This window comes from Durio zibethinus, chromosome 11 (assembly GCF_047325235.1).
Source record: "Durio zibethinus cultivar Kanyao isolate XHJ-2024 chromosome 11, ASM4732523v1, whole genome shotgun sequence".
In the NCBI taxonomy this organism is placed as follows: Eukaryota; Viridiplantae; Streptophyta; class Magnoliopsida; order Malvales; family Malvaceae; genus Durio; species Durio zibethinus.
This window is the reverse complement of record NC_143172.1, coordinates 21,180,091-21,199,784: the sequence shown is the minus strand read 5'-3', so window position 1 is coordinate 21,199,784 and position 19,694 is coordinate 21,180,091. Positions and strand designations below refer to the sequence as shown.

The 19,694-nt window shown below is 35.6% G+C and overlaps 2 protein-coding genes and 1 long non-coding RNA gene across 9 annotated transcripts; 2 read left to right on the top strand and 1 right to left on the bottom strand.

Annotated features, from left to right (window-relative positions):
- Positions 1 to 131: 131 nt before the first annotated feature.
- On the top strand, positions 132 to 2,931 carry LOC149516187 (uncharacterized). Its single transcript, XR_016346699.1, has 3 exons — positions 132 to 489; positions 763 to 1,864; positions 1,955 to 2,931. It is a non-coding gene; the product is annotated as an uncharacterized LOC149516187 (long non-coding RNA).
- A 2,760-nt stretch (positions 2,932 to 5,691) lies between these two features.
- On the top strand, positions 5,692 to 9,263 carry LOC111290453 (uncharacterized). Its single transcript, XM_022881759.2, has one exon. The coding sequence runs from the start codon at positions 6,271 to 6,273 to the stop codon at positions 9,175 to 9,177; it is 2,907 nt and encodes a 968-aa protein (XP_022737494.1). The 5' UTR covers positions 5,692 to 6,270; the 3' UTR covers positions 9,178 to 9,263.
- Positions 9,264 to 10,529: 1,266 nt separating this feature from the next.
- LOC111289301 (protein argonaute 1-like) lies at positions 10,530 to 19,239 on the bottom strand. Of its 7 annotated transcripts, none has more exons than XM_022880229.2 (23): positions 19,139 to 19,239; positions 19,023 to 19,055; positions 17,843 to 18,504; positions 17,552 to 17,760; positions 17,025 to 17,174; positions 16,794 to 16,927; positions 16,542 to 16,651; positions 16,131 to 16,237; positions 15,696 to 15,834; positions 15,506 to 15,622; positions 14,983 to 15,090; positions 14,822 to 14,893; positions 13,615 to 13,737; positions 13,330 to 13,495; positions 12,988 to 13,247; positions 12,745 to 12,887; positions 12,582 to 12,644; positions 12,430 to 12,493; positions 12,179 to 12,314; positions 11,925 to 11,998; positions 11,715 to 11,809; positions 11,084 to 11,115; positions 10,530 to 10,947 (listed from the first exon to the last, which is right to left on the bottom strand). In XM_022880229.2, the coding sequence occupies exons 1-23, from the start codon at positions 19,200 to 19,202 to the stop codon at positions 10,724 to 10,726; spliced, it is 3,285 nt and encodes a 1,094-aa protein (XP_022735964.1). In that variant the 5' UTR covers positions 19,203 to 19,239; the 3' UTR covers positions 10,530 to 10,723. The 7 variants fall into 7 exon arrangements, with proteins under 7 accessions (XP_022735964.1, XP_022735965.1, XP_022735966.1 ...); XM_022880230.2 differs by having other exon boundaries at positions 17,025 to 17,171; XM_022880231.2 differs by having other exon boundaries at positions 19,145 to 19,239.
- Between the last annotated feature and the right edge of the window lie 455 nt (positions 19,240 to 19,694).

Sequence of the window (19,694 nt, the reverse complement as noted above, 5' to 3'; positions counted from 1 at the left end):
TTCATATTTTTATTATTTTTAAATTGATATATAATTTTTTTTTTAATTTTAATCTTATATTTTACTATTTTGATATAGTGCGTTATCGCACAGTAAATTGTTTTAAATTGTCAGTGTACGAATAAGGAAAGAAAAGAAGGAAAACAAGGGATGTCACACTCTTTCTCTTCTCTACTTCTCTTCACTACCTACGGCTTCTAAAACAAACAAAAAACCCATTAATTGAGCTTCTCGAAATTCCTCCTTTTCTGAACAAATTTTATGGTATGGGTCTTGTTAAATCCCCTTCAATTCATTTGGGTATTCCTCAGAATGCAACATCATGCGCTGCTTGACTCCCTTGTACGAATAGGCTCTTGCTCTTCTAACTTATTGCCTCTACTGCTCGACAATACACATATACACTTGTTTATGCCTTTTAGGTGTGGCTCAGGTTCTGCTACATCTTCTTACGACGCTTCTTCCCTTTCTTCTCCTTTTCATTCCCGGGTTTGTTCTTTCTTCTCTTTGGTTACCAAAGAAAAAAGCTTTGTTTTTTTTTAATCTTTCTATTTCATAGCTTTGTTTGGTCATGTTAAAGAGTTCTGGTACAGTGTAGATAATGGTATCACTATTAGCTAATGATTTGTATTGTTGGTTGGTTACTCTGATTGTAAAGTAGTGTACATACATGCTGCCTGCTAATAGTTGTAGAGAGATATTTATCAGCACTAGACATTAGTTGATCAACTTGCTCCTAATGGGATTCCTTTATGTTTTTAGAAGCTTGGTCAACTATGTTAGGAGATGGCAATAAGGATGAGGAATTTTATACCCCTCAATGGATTGTTAAATCTGTTTTCATTTTTGACCAAAAGTGCAAGCCCAGGTACATATGGAACAATGTGAATACAGCCAAGCATTTAGTGGATTAGAAATGATAAGAGATACGTGCGATTGACAGTTGTGTTGTATTTAAGTTGATATTATGATCTTGCTTCTTTTTAATGTTCAAAAGGGGAAAATAAATGGAGTTTTTTTAATTGTTGAGATATAATCTCTAAAGTTGTCTTGGAATATTTTTAGCCTAGCTCATGCTCTGTGGATACCAATTTTTTAGTACTGTTTGCACAATGGATTCTAGCATTATCTGTTGGAGACTTTCTATTTAAAGTAGCTAATATATGTTTTTCAAGTAATTTGTTACGTTTGACATCCTGCAATTCCATGTTAGACATACCTAAAATTGTTGGAAGGTTCTCTTAGTTAAACATCCCCATTATTGTTTTCCACTTTTAATATCTTTTGTTTTGCAGTCCAGCTGATCTTATTAAGAAGACCGTAAAATGACCAGCAAGAGAGGACTGAGCCGTATAGAAATGCTAAAAGTAGCTTCTGCTAATTGTAGCATGACATATGAATCTCTAAAATTTGAAAATATTCAGCCCTTCTTTTTGCATGGCATATGATTCACTTATTGCATGACATATGTTTCAAGATGTGGAAAGTAACCATTCCTAACACCCTTGAAGCGATTTGTTCTAAGGTGTAACTGGGCCTAAATCTGAACATATTCTGCCTCTTTATTTTAGTTGACTATAGCTACAGGTTCAGATTATCCTCCATATTAGATTTTAGAAGAGCAATTTGATTAGGTCATATTAGCAATGATTTTGAAATTTGACTGGTGTGATGAGTTTTTACTTTATGCCACTTCTTACATGTAGTGCTGAAGTTGACAGGGTTTCTAAGGAGACAAACTATAAAAACTACTTTTAAAGACCAATCTCAGTACATTGAGATCAAACTTGACAATTCAGAACTGTTAGCTTGTGGTACTCCAATCCCACATCCTGATGTTATGAGGATCTGCCATGATATAAAAGTAAAGATTTAAACTCATACTTGTGAAACAAACATTTTTTGTGTAGACTCGCACCCAACTTACGAGGTATTGTCTGTTTTTACCTCACAGTTTTGTCCTACAAAAAATGCCTCACAAATATGGGTTTAGATCCCTACATATAGAGCATTGCAGATCTTCCCAATCTCCTGATGTAAATTGGATGTCACTTAACTGACCATCTTGGTCATGAAGATATCACTCCAGTTGGCTTATCATCTATTCATTTTGAGGGAACTGATGGAAGACCAGGTTTCATTTCATTTTACAATCTCCCATACAAAAGAGACGATGAAGTCATTTCTAATGTGCAGCAGAATCAGAGCAGCTTGCCATGATTTATTGGTCTGCTGCCCTTGTGGCCTCTTTCATTTTCTCTTTGCTTTATTTATTTAGAATACTTTCAACAATATTTGAGGACTCCTTACCAACAGGTGAGTGCAATTTCATGAATTGAGACTTCCTCTTTCATTTTCCTTCTTTTCTCTGCACTTATATTTGATACTAAGCCGCTTAGCAACCAAGTGAACCAAGTGAAACATGCAGTTATATGAAAGAAGGGTAAGAAAGGTCACCTAGGTTATTCAGGGGATGGACAGCAGATTTTCTTGTTATTTTGATTCCCTCCTCCGTCTTTCCACCTAGATCAAAGGCGAGCATAACCTGAGAAAATAAGAGGAAAATGTAAATGGTGAAGAGCAACCACACATAGTAACCTTTTAAGAACACTTGATGTTGGTTATATGAACATAAAATAACCACACATCATTTGATTTTTCAACATATTTATGAACAAAACTTAGTGTTCTTAAAAGGTTATTATGTGTGGTAATTGAACTTTGAAGGTCATATAGAGTTATCAAGACAGGGTACACTGCTAATTGAGTTTTAATTGGGAGTTTTTACATAACACATCTGAAATTTGTTATGTACGAATCTCAGTTGGATGTACTATTTATTGAATGGAAAATTTTTCACATGTTGCCTGTGAAAGTTGTTTTAAAGTTGTTTTATTTGATTTGTGGAGATATCTATTTTTCCAGTTTTAGGAATCTGAGTCTGAATTCTCTGCCATTGTTTCCTGTTCTTGTTACTTTGCCTAGGTAGGCATAGCCGTATTAGAAAGAGTTGGGTGTGAAATTGAAACCAGGACGATAAACACGTGGTTAGCAAACCAAAGCTGATATCCCCTCAGGTTTTAGTAATCAAGCAAAGTCTTTCTGACGAATAATTCAGTAGATTACATACAATAAGCTTCTAATCTAATCACATACTAATAATATTTTAGGTGGATAGAACTATTTTCCATTTTCCCTGTCAAAATGTTCACCCCTTGAGGGGGGGAATTTTATAAAATGAGATTCTCTTCTTATTAAATCAAATAATAATTTTAAATTTGAAATTTAACTCAATTAGTTCTTATAAATATTTTTAAGAAGTAATAGTTAACAAATTTGAGTTTTAAATTTCAGTATGTGTAATCTTTTATGTTCACGTTACAATTTTTTTTAATTAAAATTAAATAATTTTAATTATTTTTTAAATTACAATTTCATTTATATAAAATAAATATATATACCCCTTTTTTTTTTCCCGGTGGGGTGGAGTTGACTGGAGCCTTAATTATTACTTTCAATATAATCATTTATTAATACTTCACCGTCTCCCTTGGCTGTATTTCCTCCATCATTTTTGTTGCCTTTTGGGTCTCAATGAGGTGATAGCTTAAATACCCAATGGGATTTTCCGTATAAACTCCAGATTAAGTAGTATTTCAGCAATCCACTGGGAAGATGCTGAGATTAGGTTGACAATGGAATATATGTCTCATAAACAAATTGTGGGTCAAAGAAATTCTAGGATGAGCCATTTATTTAGATGATAATAGAAATTTTCCTTGTCAAACACAGTTGTCATTCTTGCTACGTGGCCTCTATTGTTTGAATATGATGTGTTGAAAAAATGAAAATGGTGATCGATCTGAGAAAGAAGGAAGCAAACGTATTTCAAGCGTTATTGATTCAAATGCACCTTTAGCATTCGACTCGAGCTTATATTTGTTTTTTTCTGAGTTCAGTTGGAATCCTCTTAACCTCATAAATAAATATATATATATATATATATTTATTTATGCGCGCTGGGAGTGGGGGGCGTTATTGTGTGTGAGTGAGTGTATGTGTGTAAAGTTGGCTGTGGCCGTTTTCAACATTTTCCATGTCTAATGAAATGGCTTATCGGAGATTTTCTTCTTAGCAAAAGCAAAAGCAAAAGATTAGAAAACAGCACTTGGGTAACAAACAAATGGTCCAGGTAGGTAAATAGTAATTTGTTTTCTTGTCCAGTTGTCTGGGCTTTTTGATGGGACAAAACCTGTTGGATTTCCCATCCATGTTGATTGTCTCTGCTTGAATACTGAGAAAATAAGCAAAGTGAGAATCTAAAGCTAAAACTGGAAGCCAGGCCCTGGCGTGCAGTATTCTCTATCAGAAACACAGTTAGTGAACTTCTTTGTCCTTTACTTTTTGTTTCTTCTTGAGCAGAATCCTTCCATTAATTTACATTTAGGTGTCGGTCATTACAATCCTTTGAATATAATGATGTAATTCTCTTTCGATTTAATAAAACCCAATCAGGCCAATGGACACATTTCTTGGATGTATAACACCAATCCTTCACATGTCTCAGTCCCATCTTAGGTTTGAATAACGATCAATTGAGCCTGTCTCTACTGCAAAAATCATTGTGGTTGTTATTCTCTTTTGTTTTCTTGTTGTATTTTGAAGCTGGTATTTGGTGGCTTAGGTGGAGAGTAACGAGACTGATATCATCTGAAGTGTAGATTTTTTGTAAAATACAGACGGGGCATCCTCGGGGTTTGTTGGACCTAATCTCTTTCTTGAACCATCTTAAGAGAGTGCTGCCGTATATAGGCTTGCTTTCAAGATTTTACTCTGGAAAGTTGAAACACCTGACAATCGAATTTCTGTTGACCAAAAAAAAAAAACTCTTCTCTTTTATCAACTGAACAAAAACAGAACCAAAATGCGAAAGGCATTAAGAAACATAGTACAGAATAGACGTATACTTGCATTTAGTTGAGGCAGTATGCAACCCAAGAGGAGAAGCTAATCTGAGCCATTCAATCAGTTCATGATGATGATGATAACATGTATCCGTTGTTTCAATGATTCAAATGATATCAGTTGCCGGGCCAACTGGTCCATTCAGTTTGCACGCTTATGGTCCTTTATGCTTCTTTGGATCATCCTATAATTTCACTACCATAATGGTTTTACACCAATTTTGTTGACAATAGTTGAAGCCAATTTGACACTGTCTCTAAGCATCATAAAGTCAAATCTTACTTTATTTTTGGAACGTATATTTCTGACTGATTAATATCATGAATAATTTTTAAATTATAATGATATGTTTAGTATAATATTTAAATTTTTAAAATTGATATATAAATTATAAATTTATTAATTAATAAAATATTTAAAAAATTATTTATTTATCACATATCATTATTTAAAATTAATTATATATTATTATTTAAAATTATTTATATTACAGATAAATATCATATTAATTAATATATTTATAATTTAAATATCAAATTAAAAATTTTTAAAATTTATAGATTAAATTAAATATTTTATTATAATTTAAAAATAATTTATGATATTAAATTCATATTTTTTAAAATATATTTTTTCTCTTGACGGGATATGAGAATTGTTCTTATTTATTTGCCCCATTTCCATGCTAGCCAATCTCCAATCTAAATCTGACAAGTAGAGTCCAGGGAGAGGCCCACTTGTTAGTTTTCTACTGCCTACCTTTTCGTTCTTCAACATACCCATCACTCCATCTTATCTCTATGTAATTGTATATGAATACGATGCCCTGTCTCACTAGCTTCAAGATTCCATAATTGCCTAGAGAGCAAAAGGAGAAAACAAAAACCACCATTTCTTTTGGCAATTCTTAAAGAGACGGCTGTCTTCTAAGATAATTTTGTGGCTACCAGCTTAATTACTGTTTCAATTGATGGGTTGGGAGGGCTTATTACTGTTTGATAAACTACTATTATAACGTTTATGTTTAAACTGATTAGGCATGCCTACTTCAATAACTATTTATACTCCAAGCTTCCAAGTTCCAACTCTTTAAACCTGTTTGATATTCCATTATCCGTTGACATTCCCTCGTCTTCTGTTCCTTTTCTTTTAGCCACGTTGATTCAGTTGAACTTTTCTTGCTTGTTCTGGCCTTCTCTTTTAGACATGGAATCAAGTGCCAATAGTTGCAGTACAGAAGCCACAACATCTGGTATCTGATGCTTTGGTTTGGTAGTTGGAACTGAACCTGGTCACCATTTTGAAATGGATAGAATTAGGATGTCCCGTTTTATTCTGTTCCTTACACTCCTTACTTCTGTTCTCGCGGTTACTTTTGGGGATAGTTCAGCAGATTCCTACTGGCTTCTGAGAATTAAGTCGAAACTAGTTGATTCTGCAGGAGTTCTCGAAAGCTGGTCTCCCGGAGCTCATATATGCAGCTGGAATGGCCTGACATGTTCAGATGATGAAGCTTATGTCATTGGTTTGAACCTATCTGCTTCAAGATTGTCAGGTTCCATTCCGCGTGAGTTCTGGAACCTCGTTTCTCTTGAAACTCTTGACTTATCTATGAATTTTCTCACTGGCTCAATTCCTCCTGAAATTGGACAGCTTCAAAATCTAAGGACACTGCTTCTATATTCAAATAATTTCTCTGGTAAAATTCCTCCAGAGATTGGCCTTTTGAAGAAGTTGCAAGTTCTTAGAATTGGAGATAACATGTTGGCTGGTCAAATTCCACCAAATATTGGGAACTTGACTGAGTTGAGGGTGCTGGGTCTTGCGTATTGCCAATTAAATGGAAGTATTCCTGCAGAGATTGGTAACTTGAAGAATCTGGTATCTCTTGATTTGCAGCAGAACGGTCTCAGTGGCCTCATTCCAACAGAGATTCATGAATGTGAAGAGCTTCAAAATTTTGCTGCATCAAACAACAACCTTGATGGAGAAATCCCTGCTTCCATCGGGAAGCTTAATTCGCTGCAAATTTTGAACTTGGCCAATAACAGCCTTTCTGGAATGATTCCTATTGAGATAAGTCGTCTTTCCAATTTGCAGTATTTGAATTTGCTTGGAAATAGACTAAATGGAGAAATTCCTTCGGAACTAAACCATTTGGTTCAGCTCCGGAAGCTTGACTTGTCCAGTAACAACCTATCAGGGAGCATAGACCTGTTTAATATTCAATTGCAGACTCTTGAAGTTCTAGTTTTGTCTAACAATGCTTTGACAGGTAGCATTCCCAATAACTTTTGCCTTGAGAATTCTAATTTGCAACAACTTTTTCTAGCGCAAAATATGCTCTCTGGAGGATTCCCTTTGGAGCTGCTGAACTGCTTCTCACTCCAGCAACTAGATCTCTCCAACAACAATTTTGAAGGAGAGTTACCACTTAGCATCGACAAATTAGAGAACCTTACAGATCTCCTGCTCAATAACAACAGCTTCAGCGGAAGTCTTCCTCCTGAAATTGGAAACATGAGTAACTTGGAAAATCTTTATCTCTTTGACAACACGATCACAGGTTCAATTCCAGTGGAGATTGGCAAACTGCAGAGTTTGAGCACCATCTACCTCTATGATAACCAGATGTCTGGAACTATACCAATAGAGTTAACAAATTGCACAAGCTTAACTGCTATTGATTTCTTTGGGAACTACTTCAGTGGTTCTATTCCTGAAACGATTGGAAAGCTCAAAAATCTAGTTTTGCTTCAACTAAGGCAGAATGACTTGTCAGGTCCAATTCCACCAAGTTTGGGCTACTGCAAAAAGCTGCAGCAGGTGGCTTTAGCTGATAATAAACTATCAGGGGTCTTGCCTGCAACATTCAGATTCCTTTCTGAACTGAGTACCATTACGCTCTACAACAACTCCTTTGAAGGTCCTCTACCTGAATCACTCACCTTTCTGAGAAAGCTCAAAATAATCAATTTTTCTCACAATAAGTTCAGTGGCACCATCTTTCCCCTCACAGGTTCCAGTTTTTTGACTGCCTTGGACTTAACAAACAACAGCTTCTCAGGTAGCATTCCTTCCAGGCTGTCCATTTCAAAAAATCTACACCGTCTCCGCCTGGCAAATAATCATCTCACTGGCAACATTCCTTCAGAATTAGGCCAACTCAAGGAGCTCACTTTTCTCGATTTATCCTTCAACCATTTAACGGGACAAGTGCCATCTCGACTCTCTACTTGTCGAAAACTTCAGCACATTCTTCTTAACAATAACCAATTCACAGGCAGGATGCCTAGTTGGTTGGGGAGCCTACAAGAACTGGGAGAGCTACATCTTTCTTCCAATAATTTCCACGGACAGGTTCCGGCCGAGCTTGGAAACTGTTCAAGATTGCTTAAGCTTTCTCTTCATACCAATAATCTCTCCGGCGAGATCCCACAGGAGATTGGAGAACTCACTTCTCTCAATGTCCTCAATCTGCAAAGGAACAATCTTTCAGGTTCTATTCCTCCATCGATCCAGCAATGCAAGAAGCTCTATGAAATGAGACTTTCAGAAAACTTCCTCACAGGTTCAATACCATCTGAGATAGGAAAGCTAACTGAACTACAAGTGATCTTGGATCTTAGCAAAAATCTTTTGTCTGGTGAGATTCCATCATCTCTTGGAAATCTTTTGAAATTGGAAAGATTAAATCTGTCTTTCAACCAACTTCAAGGAGAAGTTCCCTCTTCACTTGGAAAACTGACTAGCCTCGACATGCTAAACCTGTCAAATAATCATCTTCAAGGAGAACTTCCTTCTACCTTTTCAGGATTCCCACTTAGTTCTTTCTGGGGTAATGATAAGCTATGCGGCCCACCATTATCATCGTGCATGGATTCAGCGGGTCATGAAAAGAACAGTCTGTCGAGCACTGCAGTTATTTGTATTATAGTGGCCATTGTTTTCACTTCCACAGTTATATGTTTGGTGATGATTTATATCATGTTAAGAATCTGGTGTAATTGGAGGAAAGTTTCAATTTCCAACTCATCAGAAGGTGCCGGCATTGAACAAATTAAAAGAGAAGAGAAATGTATCTATGGAGATGAGAAGAAAAGGAAAGGAGAGTACTGGAGGGTTATGAACTCCATGGCATTGATTCCTTCACAGAATCATGAGAGCATGTCTTCATCATGCATTTTTCACGTTAACATGGATACAAAATAACTTGGCATAGGAGATATGGTCATTTCATTCTTCAAATCTTCTCGTACAATTCTGTCTCTTCGTACGCTTCTTTTTCTTCAGCCAAATAGATGTGTTGTAATTTATAAGGCTCTACAGAACGGTTCAAGACTCACAATATTCAGTGTGTATATATAAAAAAAAGTCATCTTAACTCGTTAAGATCAGACTATTGAGTTCCTAATATTTATTCAGGGCAGCAACTATATATTTTCTTTTGAATAACTATATGGTAAAATATTCAATATGGTTTGCAAATTTAAAAGTCTAATAATGAATAAGTTAATTAATGCGATACTTAAAGGATTATTTATTTATTATGTATTATTATTTAAAATTATTTATATTAGGGGTGAATATTATATTATATTAAAAATTTTTAAAATTCAAATATTACATTAAATATTTCATTATATTTTAAAAGTTATTCATGCATTAATATTTTTTTATATATTTAAAATTATCAAAAATTAAATTCCAATTAAATCTGAAAGTAAAAATTCCGCATATTACAAACATCTCACTGGCTGATGGCAAAGCTTTTTTATTCTTGCCTCTAGTTACATTGAGTACAAATTAGTAGGTGGTTAGTCTCAAATCGTAATCTCAAAGTGACGGAGGGATTGGCCTCAATTTAAGACGTTAGAAGTCCAAATTAAAAGGATTCTGGAGCTCTTCTTGGCAGTGGCAATTGAGATTCTCTAATCTACATAAAAAAAATTTTCCCGTCTTACACCATGACTTAATTTTGACAAAATGCGCCTGACAACTTGATAAAAATAGACTATAACTCTCCACAGAACTGCAGACGAGTCAAACGCATGCACAGCCTTTAGAAATTACACTCCTACTTCCAACCTTTAGGCTTGATTAACCATTATATTCTTTGAACTTGGACAGCATTGCACCTATATATGGTTCCCTGACAGAATCTAAGAAGGAAAGGAGTAAAACGTTTTGATTAGGAGACGAGTCATTCACTATTACCATATGGATTGTTACTTTTGGAAGACTCCTTTGAGAACAAAGTTCTATTTAAGTTCATTAAACAAAGATGTTTAATTATTGTTAAGTTTTGTATTATTTTGTGTTTTAATTACTTTGTAGTATTGAACTTAAATAATTTTCAAGGATATTTTTAATACTACTACATTTTTTTTAACATTCGAAGCTATTAAAATTTGATCTCTAACCATTAAAATTAAAAATCCAAAACTTTATCATCAAACCTTATAATTGATGGCAATAATTGCACATTTTATTATATGTTTAAAAAAAGTAAAATATTAATGTAAAAGCTCATGGCTCATAGCTTAAAGAGGAGACATGATTAATGGTTACTAATGGATCATTAATCTGTAATTTAACATAGTTAACCAGTCAACAAAAGTAAACACAATAAAAGCTTAATGGTCCTGAAAAACGATTGGTTTAATCCAATACAAGCAAAACCCGACAAGGTAGAAATTGTTCAAAATACCATGAAATATATATAAATAGGTCAGAAGTATGATAAAGGCAGCACCCCCTAACAGTAAAACATAACCCGCTTGACATTTTCCTTAAGGGCTGGCAGAGGTCTCACAGCAGCACTAGCACCGGGTCCTCTTGTGCTTCGTGCACCTGCACCTCCACTCATGCCTCCACGCCCTGCAGCTGTGCCACTTGTCATTGATCCACTGTCTGAAGTCTCCGGTTCCATATAAAAACGAGCTCGGAATGCAGCAAGATGAGCATAATATGCAGGGGGAACTGCACAGTTATTAGTTTCATAGGTAAATCACAATATAAGACCAAAAAAACAAAAACACAAAGAGGGTGGGTGTAGAAACTAGTTGACAACATTCAAACTCGCATTAGTAATAGGATTAACGTAAAGGGAACTAACCAATGGACACAGATCGCGTGCACCTTGCATATCTGCAACAAGTGAAAATTAGTAGACATACTAACTCGTATTACTGCCTCCAACTTGGAAGGAAGGCGGTGTACACCTCAAAGGAAACAAAAAAAATTGGACAAAAATTAACAATCCTTACTATATTTTCTACAAGTCGTTAAATTTTTAATTATAACTGTCAATTAATAACAGTTTGATTTATATCATAGATAAGAAAAGAGTTCTGATTATATTAAGTAAATTTCATAAAAGAGATTTGCTTCCAACATAGCAGAAATTTATTTACAATTGATAAAAGAAATAATTTGTCATCACCTTTTTTATAACAGTATTATTGTATATATTTTAATAAGAGCATTATTGTTTATATTGAATTGCTATAGCTGATAAAATTTTCAATTGTAATAATATTAAATTACCTCTAAATTAAAACTATAAATTTTCACTTATTTATGCTTCAAACTTCATATTTTAGAAACAGTTGTGCTTATTATATATACAAAATTATTGAAACATATTTAAAAGATGAAGTATTTACATGCAATGCCACATACCACTCATCTAAGCAATCGTGGCAATATAGAGACTGAATTTATTAACATCAAGGCAAGAAACATACGTATAGCAAAGGTTGTTTGTAAGAGACTGCAATGCATCAGCTGTAAACTTGTTCTCATCCCATAGCACATGGTAATGAGCTGGCCGGCTTGTACCCTGTTTACCAAGGTGGATAAAATATTATAAACACAAACTACAACCTAATAATCTATCAAATCAATCAAAAAAAAAAATTTTCTAGTAAAGAATCAAGAAGCAAATCAAGTATGACCTGAATCCCAGCATGGCTGCATAAGTAGAAGTCAAACTCCGTTGGATGACAGATTTTGGAGTCCACCACTGTGCCTGCAAAATACATACAGGAGAATAAAAGAGATTATAATTCGATGGTGAAATCGTAGTATATAACGACTGAATAGTATTTACCGGGCAAAATATTGCCACTCCTGTCAACAGCATTGTGAAAAAGATATTATAATTCGATAGTGAAATCGTAGTAAATTATAACAACTGAATAGTATTTACCAGGCAAAATATTGCCACTCCTGTCAACAGCATTGCGATCATTATGGTTGTTAGCAAACAACCTAGTATGATGTCGCTTTTGTACCACAACAAAAGTAACAGGAGGCTGATAATTTGGCTCCAAAGAGGCACATGCCTGAGGTTAAATAAGTAAACGGTTAATTGAAAAGTGAGTGAATCAGATGCAGAGCTTTGACACTAAAAACTGATGGACAATGACTGGTGGTATGTAGTCAGCATAGGAGCCCTACCTTTCTAATAGCATCAAGTTCATACAACAAAACTTGATAAAACTGGCCTTCACTAACGCCATCCCTACAAATAGAAAATAGATAATAGATAATAGAAAATAAATCAATAAAACTAGGGGGAAAGAATACAAAATACAGAAGCTTGACTATGCCTGTAGAATATGATGCGCTGTGGCTTCTGTCCAGTGGCTCGTCGGAAAGATATTAGGAGCTCCCTGCATTACCACGAAACAAAAAATGTTCAGACAAGCTCCAGTTGATAACTGCCAGAGGCTAAATGGAGTTCAAACAAGAAGCAGATGGAGAAAACCATACTTAATCATGCCACCAGACACAGTCCCCCTTACAGGATCCTGCCATGTCTTGTATAAATCTTGAATGAGTTCCTGGCGATGAGCTTGAGCACAAACCAGACCTGCATACTTCGTAATCTCTGGCCAATCTTGGGAGGCAACAACCTGAATGTTTAATTAAATATTTTATTAACCGTTAAAATATCAAAGAAGCCAAGAATAGAGACAATGAAATGCAAGCATCAATAGCAGATAAAAAGCATACCGCTGCTATAGAAGGGCTTGAATCCTCCCCAGGGTGAGGATGGGTAACATCAGCACCAAAAATTATAGTTGGACGGTCACTGACTAGAGGTATTCGTCGTGATATTGCATCAACAAGAACTGTATTCCTTCCTCCAACCTTGACATTAATCTTCAATGCCACATTGGCCAAATATTGTTTGCTCATTCTAAATACATGTTTAGTCAAACAGCACTGAGAAACAATTCCAAGATCTGTCTCACAAATCCTTTTCAAATCACCTGCAAGGGAAATAGAACATTTCAAAGGATGGTATGAACCTTTTTTTTAAGAGAAAAGAATCTCAAACAGCAAAATTTATACCGTAAAGAGAGCCATTATTATCAGGAAGAATAACAATAAGCAGGTCAAGCTCTTTGTTCTGGGGCTGGAGTTTAGTCATAGCATCATGATACCGTGTTTTCAAGACCTTTTCAACATGCTCAGGACGAGCACTAATTGGAGGAAGCACAGGTTCAAAAGTAAAAGCCTGCAAATGACACAAATATAAATGTTCACAGAAATCCTTTTCAAAATGAAAATTGTTCAACCATAACCAAACAGAGATAAAAAAGACAGACTAATATCATATTACTGCAACTCCCTCACCATGCCAGAAATATAACACATTTGTGCAAGTTCATAGCAAAACCCTCGTGCCACACCATCTTGGACTTGCCGAGAAAAATTTATGCAGATCCAGTTGTTCACGGTCCCACCATTAACCATTTTCTGTAACAAAATAATAAGAAATCAGAAAATGAACAATAAAATTTTCACACTCAACCATTCCAAGCAGAAGAGATGAACTTCATGCTCCTGCCAGTATATAATTCGTTCAAATGCATGTGCATATGCAACAAAGCAATCATTTACAAGGATCGTCAAAATGTCATGGCAATAGATTGGGGGCAAACAGTAAGGAGTCAATAATGGAGTTGCACGATTCACCAATCTAAAACCAACTAGTCATATATAATGGTGTGAGTCGGTTCCCAAGTTCATCTCTTTCAACTAACTTTTGAAGTTCAATTTGACTAGTTTCATAAGCCTAAAATTAACAAACTTAGTTTCATCGTTCACAGAATACATGGCACAACATAAACATAAATGTACTGTAAGTTTTCTCCTTGCTCACTTCTTTCTACAAATGTGTTGTAAAATTATTATGTAAAGTTACACATGCATATTATGTAAAGTTGTAAATATTCTATGACGTAAAATCAAATAATGTTCATGGCATCTCTCCTGACTAAATTCAATCTTCATTTCCGCTGATGAATATAGCATCTTTCTACCTTCCCTCGGTCTCCTAAACTCTTTCACCTAAAATTTCTTCCTTAAATCACCTATAAGTCAGAGAAACCATAATGCAAACTTTTTAAACAATAGTTTATATTAGTAATAAAGCTCCAAAGTAAGTTTGATGTTAAATCTAACTCAATTCGTGATTTAACAAAAATAAATAAATCATAAAATGAAAAATATGTATTAATAAGTCCATTAGTTATTTACTTTTCCCTTGAAGTAGGGTTAGGCTCCTTTTGTACCTACTTTTTCTCCATTCTAAAAATATGTACATACAGTTACTCCACCTTCTTTCTTTTACATTTTAAGATATCTATTTTTTTTTCTTTTCACATTTATCTAGATAACCAAATTATTTATCTATTCCACTCACATGGTGTGTGTAAGACAAGTTTGATTAAAACCGAATACAAGGTGAGACCAAAAATACAGATATATTGCAGAAATCCAACTAAACATCACACATCATATGTTCTATCATTAAAACAGTATTAACAGCAAGTCATACCTTATTCATCATATTCCATTGCCCAACTTGAGGCAGGCAATCCTTCTCTCTACCCGTATCATGATATTTAAGCTACAAGCAAATCAGATATTACAATCACAAATCAAAACCTGGAAGGAATTACAAAATCACAGAAAAAAAAATGATAATTGATAACTTACCCAGGGTGGAGGCAGAATGCGTGCTTCAACTGAAGCAAGCTTCTCACTAATTTTAATTCCAAATTCCTTTGCGTAAGGGTCCTCGTGATAAGCATTATGTTGTACCGTCTATAGAAGGAAATATAAGAAATTAGTCCAACAGTAACAAACCAGCAACTCACTAAACAATTCTGTCTTGATTAAAAAAGTTCACGACAAGAGCCACAAATATGTCGTAGACTCTTAGATTCAAAGGTACTTTTGAGATGGATATTGAATCAGTCCTCGTTCAATATTTTACCTAGATTTAACATGTTGGAATGCACAATTAATACTATTTTTAAAAAGCAATTTGTTCATGTGCAAACCACAGATAAAGAAGAAAAAAGAGAGACATTTTACATAGCTTTGAGGCAAAAAATAGAGAAGACTAATACATCATGTCAATCCATCAAAAGAAACAAAAAATATTTTGCTAGTAATTATATCAATTTTCAAAAAAATGTGAGACTAGTTACACAAAAGAAAAGACAAAATGTCAGACCTGCATAATATCATACTCTCTTTCCTGAGGACGCTGGCAAGTGACCTTCAGCAAAGCAGTTATCTGTCTCTCATTCAATCTCTTGGAGTACCGCTGACCCTCAACAATCTTGCATACCTACATGAATCACAACTCATTAGCATATCCACATATCAATTACCTCTTCAATCGAAAGGAGTATAGGGTTTACCTCCATTGGCAAATAATTTGGTCTCTGCTGGTTTCCGACTTGTAGACATGGCCATTGAGTATGTTGAATGATGAAACCATAAGTGCCATAGAAGTACTCCACAACAGATTTCATTGTACCTCTTTCATCTACAGGAAAACTATAAAATAATAAGGCCTGTTAGAGAAGTTTGTAGCCAGGAAGCCTAAAACATAGATCATCAGTCCTCATACTATCGGCCTATGTTTACAAAGCACAAATAAAAAAGCTTATCTTCAATAACATTTATGTGATTGCCATTTGCACTTTAATTTTTTAAAAAGAAAATTTATTCTTGAAGCAAATGAAACATTTTTTCCTGTTCTTACAGTTGAAACAAATAGTGCATACAATTTACATCATGAGAATAGAGATTCTCAAAAAGACATTACATTACAAAATAATAGTACTACTCACGTCAGCTCTCTAGTTGCTTGTGATGTCAAACCGGATATACGATATTTTCTTCGCATGTTTCCACGGTGTGTAACTTCAACCTTGACTCCTCTAAGAGCCTTTTTGATCTATTTATATATATAAAAAAATGTAAATACAATGACCATGGTGGCATAAATTACAACATTCAAGGAATGCAAAATATATAGGGACAAAAATTTAAGACCGGAAAATAAGAGATAAAATTAGAGAGAACACATTATTGCCTAGAAGACTTTTTCACATGCTGCACAAAAGCAATCATACTCATTTCCTAATAATAGACGTCCGAAATTAGCTGGCTTTTACCAATAAGAAAGAATAAACAGCTAGGATAACAAAGTGCTTGCTATATATAATTTCCAATCAGAAGGAAATTTAAGAAAATCTAACCTTCACACGATCAGCATCAGATAGTGGTCTAGAAGAAACATCCCGATTTAGCAATTGTGTTACAAAATCAATAACTGGCAATGGCTCAATGAAAGCAGTTGAAGACATATCTGTCCAACAGATAATTGTCATCATAAGACAATGTTAGACAGGCACAGAGATCAAATGCAGCCACAACCACACATGAATATATCATCTAGGCATGCAAAATAGACCAACACAAGGAAAACGTTAGCCTCATAACCACAATACCAATATTCAGTGAGAGTCCCATCTGTGTAGGACGAATGCTCTGGTAAAAACCACGCCAGCTTTCTAATCCCTCACCCAAAGGCTGCCTTCTCCCTAGGCCAGGGGAATAAAATGAACGGCCAACAGGACAGTACCTATAATCAATTACCATTAGTCTCTCACATATCAAGTTTGGAAAGTGTAAGAAGCGTGGTAAACATATTCGCAAAAGGAAGAACCAGATAGCATTACCTGGTAGTGGGTAATTCACGAAGAACAATGTCTAGAACCTGAAGAGCTTCTTGAGGTGCATCGGCTTGCTTCCCTTGCAAAAAGAGTCCAAGATGGTGCAGATCAGCACGTGCAGCCAATTTGATCACAACTCTAAATTCGCGATCTCTTCTGCATCAAGAATATAATAAGAGAAGGAATATAGATGAAAAAATTTTTTTTTAAAAAAGTCAAAGCCCCATTGCATTCGAAGTTTTTCTTTTTATGTTCTTCTCAATCAATAAAATTTAAGAGGAAGATTAAAAAGTAATCACAACTCAGTTGGCATTTAAGAACCTGTTTAAATAATATAGAAAGCAAATTTTAGCATTTCAAAGACAGAACAAACTTTTCAAGTTTCTACCATTAGATCCTACGACTGAGGTGAAAGGGATGTAAACTTTTATTCCTTAAAAAAATTTCTAGCAAAAAAAAATTAGTAACATAAAAACAAACAAACAAATCAGTGAAAAAGAATGTTTAATAGAAACAAGAAGGCAAGCAACAACCTTTTCATTCCTGACCCATCATCATCATCAATAAGGGTGATCTTAAACTCCTTTGACACAAATGGGAGAGGCCCAGCAGTGTAAAGACTCTTCCGGCCATCATAAGCAGGAAGACGCTTTCCAAGATGTGACTCTCTGTATAATTTCACCAGCTGCTCCATCACAGCCCGGTTCACTCCTCGTGATGTGACCTCCGGTGTTATAGTAACCTATTCCATTGACAATAGCAATCAAGAACCTGAAAATAAAGCAAAAACAAACATAGAAAATACTGATGAAGAATGAACTCACGTCGTACTGGTGCAAATCTTTATCTGGCAGTTCAGCAAAAAAATGATTAGCCTTGACTATACACTTTGTGCCAGTGCAACCCTTTCCAGGTCGAAGAGGAAACCTCACGGACTTGCTTGAGGGAGGGACTGGCTGAATTGCTTGGCCAGCTTCTTGCTGGATGGAAAGCTGCTGAATCTGCTGTGCCAATGGTTCATGTTCAGGTGGTCCGGATGATGAACCTGCCTCAGATGGAGCAGGCTGGGGGGTCACAGCAGCTTGAAAAGGTTGGGTTGCTTGGTGCAGCTCGGGAACAGATGGTCGCGATGGTCCACCGGGGAAAGATCCTCCTCCACGGCCACCACCGCCTCGACTACTGCCATAGCCCCCACGACCTCCTTGCAGTGGATGCCCTCCCCTTCCTCTACCTTGATATTCAGGGGTTACTCCAGTATGCTGCTGTTGTGACATACCACGACCCCGACCACCACCACCACCATGACCTCCCCTACCTGCTTGCTGGGACTGTGGAACCCAACCTCTTCCACCCGGGTATCCTCCTCCACCTTGTTGAGGAGGACGCTGGGGACCACGACTACTGCCAACACTAGTATCATGGGACTGAGAACTCTCACCTCCAGCAGAAGGAACATCAGTCCTCTTCTTCCTAACCATGATGGTAACTGTAACAGGAGAGAAAAGCAACGAGGAGATTCATATTATATAAAAGTATACAGCAAAGAGTGAAGAGAGAGAGCAATTGGTACAGCAACATCCATTTTCCATCAAAACTAAAAGGTTTTGCTCCCCCAATGAAACTTTAAAAACCGTTTTCCACCGTAATAATAGAACTAAAATAAAACATTGAGAAATTCTAATTTGCACAGAGGAAAAAATATGCATACATATACCAAATCAAAAGAAGCAAAATTAGAAGCCCTAGCATCAACAACCCTAATATAGCAAATAAACAGAGAAACAGAAACCCCATCATATGTAGCAATAATAGCATTAAAAATGATGAGATCCCGTGAAACCCTAGTGAGAGAAAACAGATAACTAAGATCTAAGAATTGTAGAGAAAATACAAGCCAGTGAAGAAAGATCCGTGCAAAAACGAGATAAAAAGCAACAGAAGCTAAGCCAGAGAAAGCGGATCCATCAATAATAAGAAGAAAAGTTAAAGGGGTACAAGTTTCACCTGAAAACCGCCGTTCGGAAAACCGCTTATCGTCTAATAATGTTAATAATAATGTATGTTATTGCAAACTTTTTTAATATAAAACAAATAATATAAAAGAGAGGAAAGGACCGTACGACTACCGTTCACTCCACTCCTCCACTCTCCAGTATCTTCCTTTTGGGGCAGAGATAAAGACATGCTCTGCTGGTCACCCTCTTCTCCACTATATATAGCTACACAAGAGAGAGAAAGCCCCTTAATTTATATCGCTTAATGGAGTAGCTAAGAAGTAATTCGTAGTTAAAAGACTAAAAAGCCAAGCCTAAGTCCCAAACCCAAGCCCACAAAACTTTCTCCGTTCCTCAATTCCGAACCAACTATGAAATAATTAATTAATAATAATAATACTCAGTTCAGTGAACCCCCCCCCCCCAACAAAGACACGTGATGGTTCGATAGGTTAGTTTTTTCCTATAAATATTATTAATTAAATAACAATCAACAATGCTTTTCGTTGGAAAAAAAAAGATAACAAGGAAAGCAGCATTAGGTGCCCGAAAATGACTACTCCGTCCCTCTTTCTGACTCTTCTTTGCACAGCTTCGCTCCCATACTCTTTTGCCACGTGTCATTCCGTACTTTCAGAGTGCTCCATTCCCTAAATTTATATTAAAAAACAAGATAGTTTTT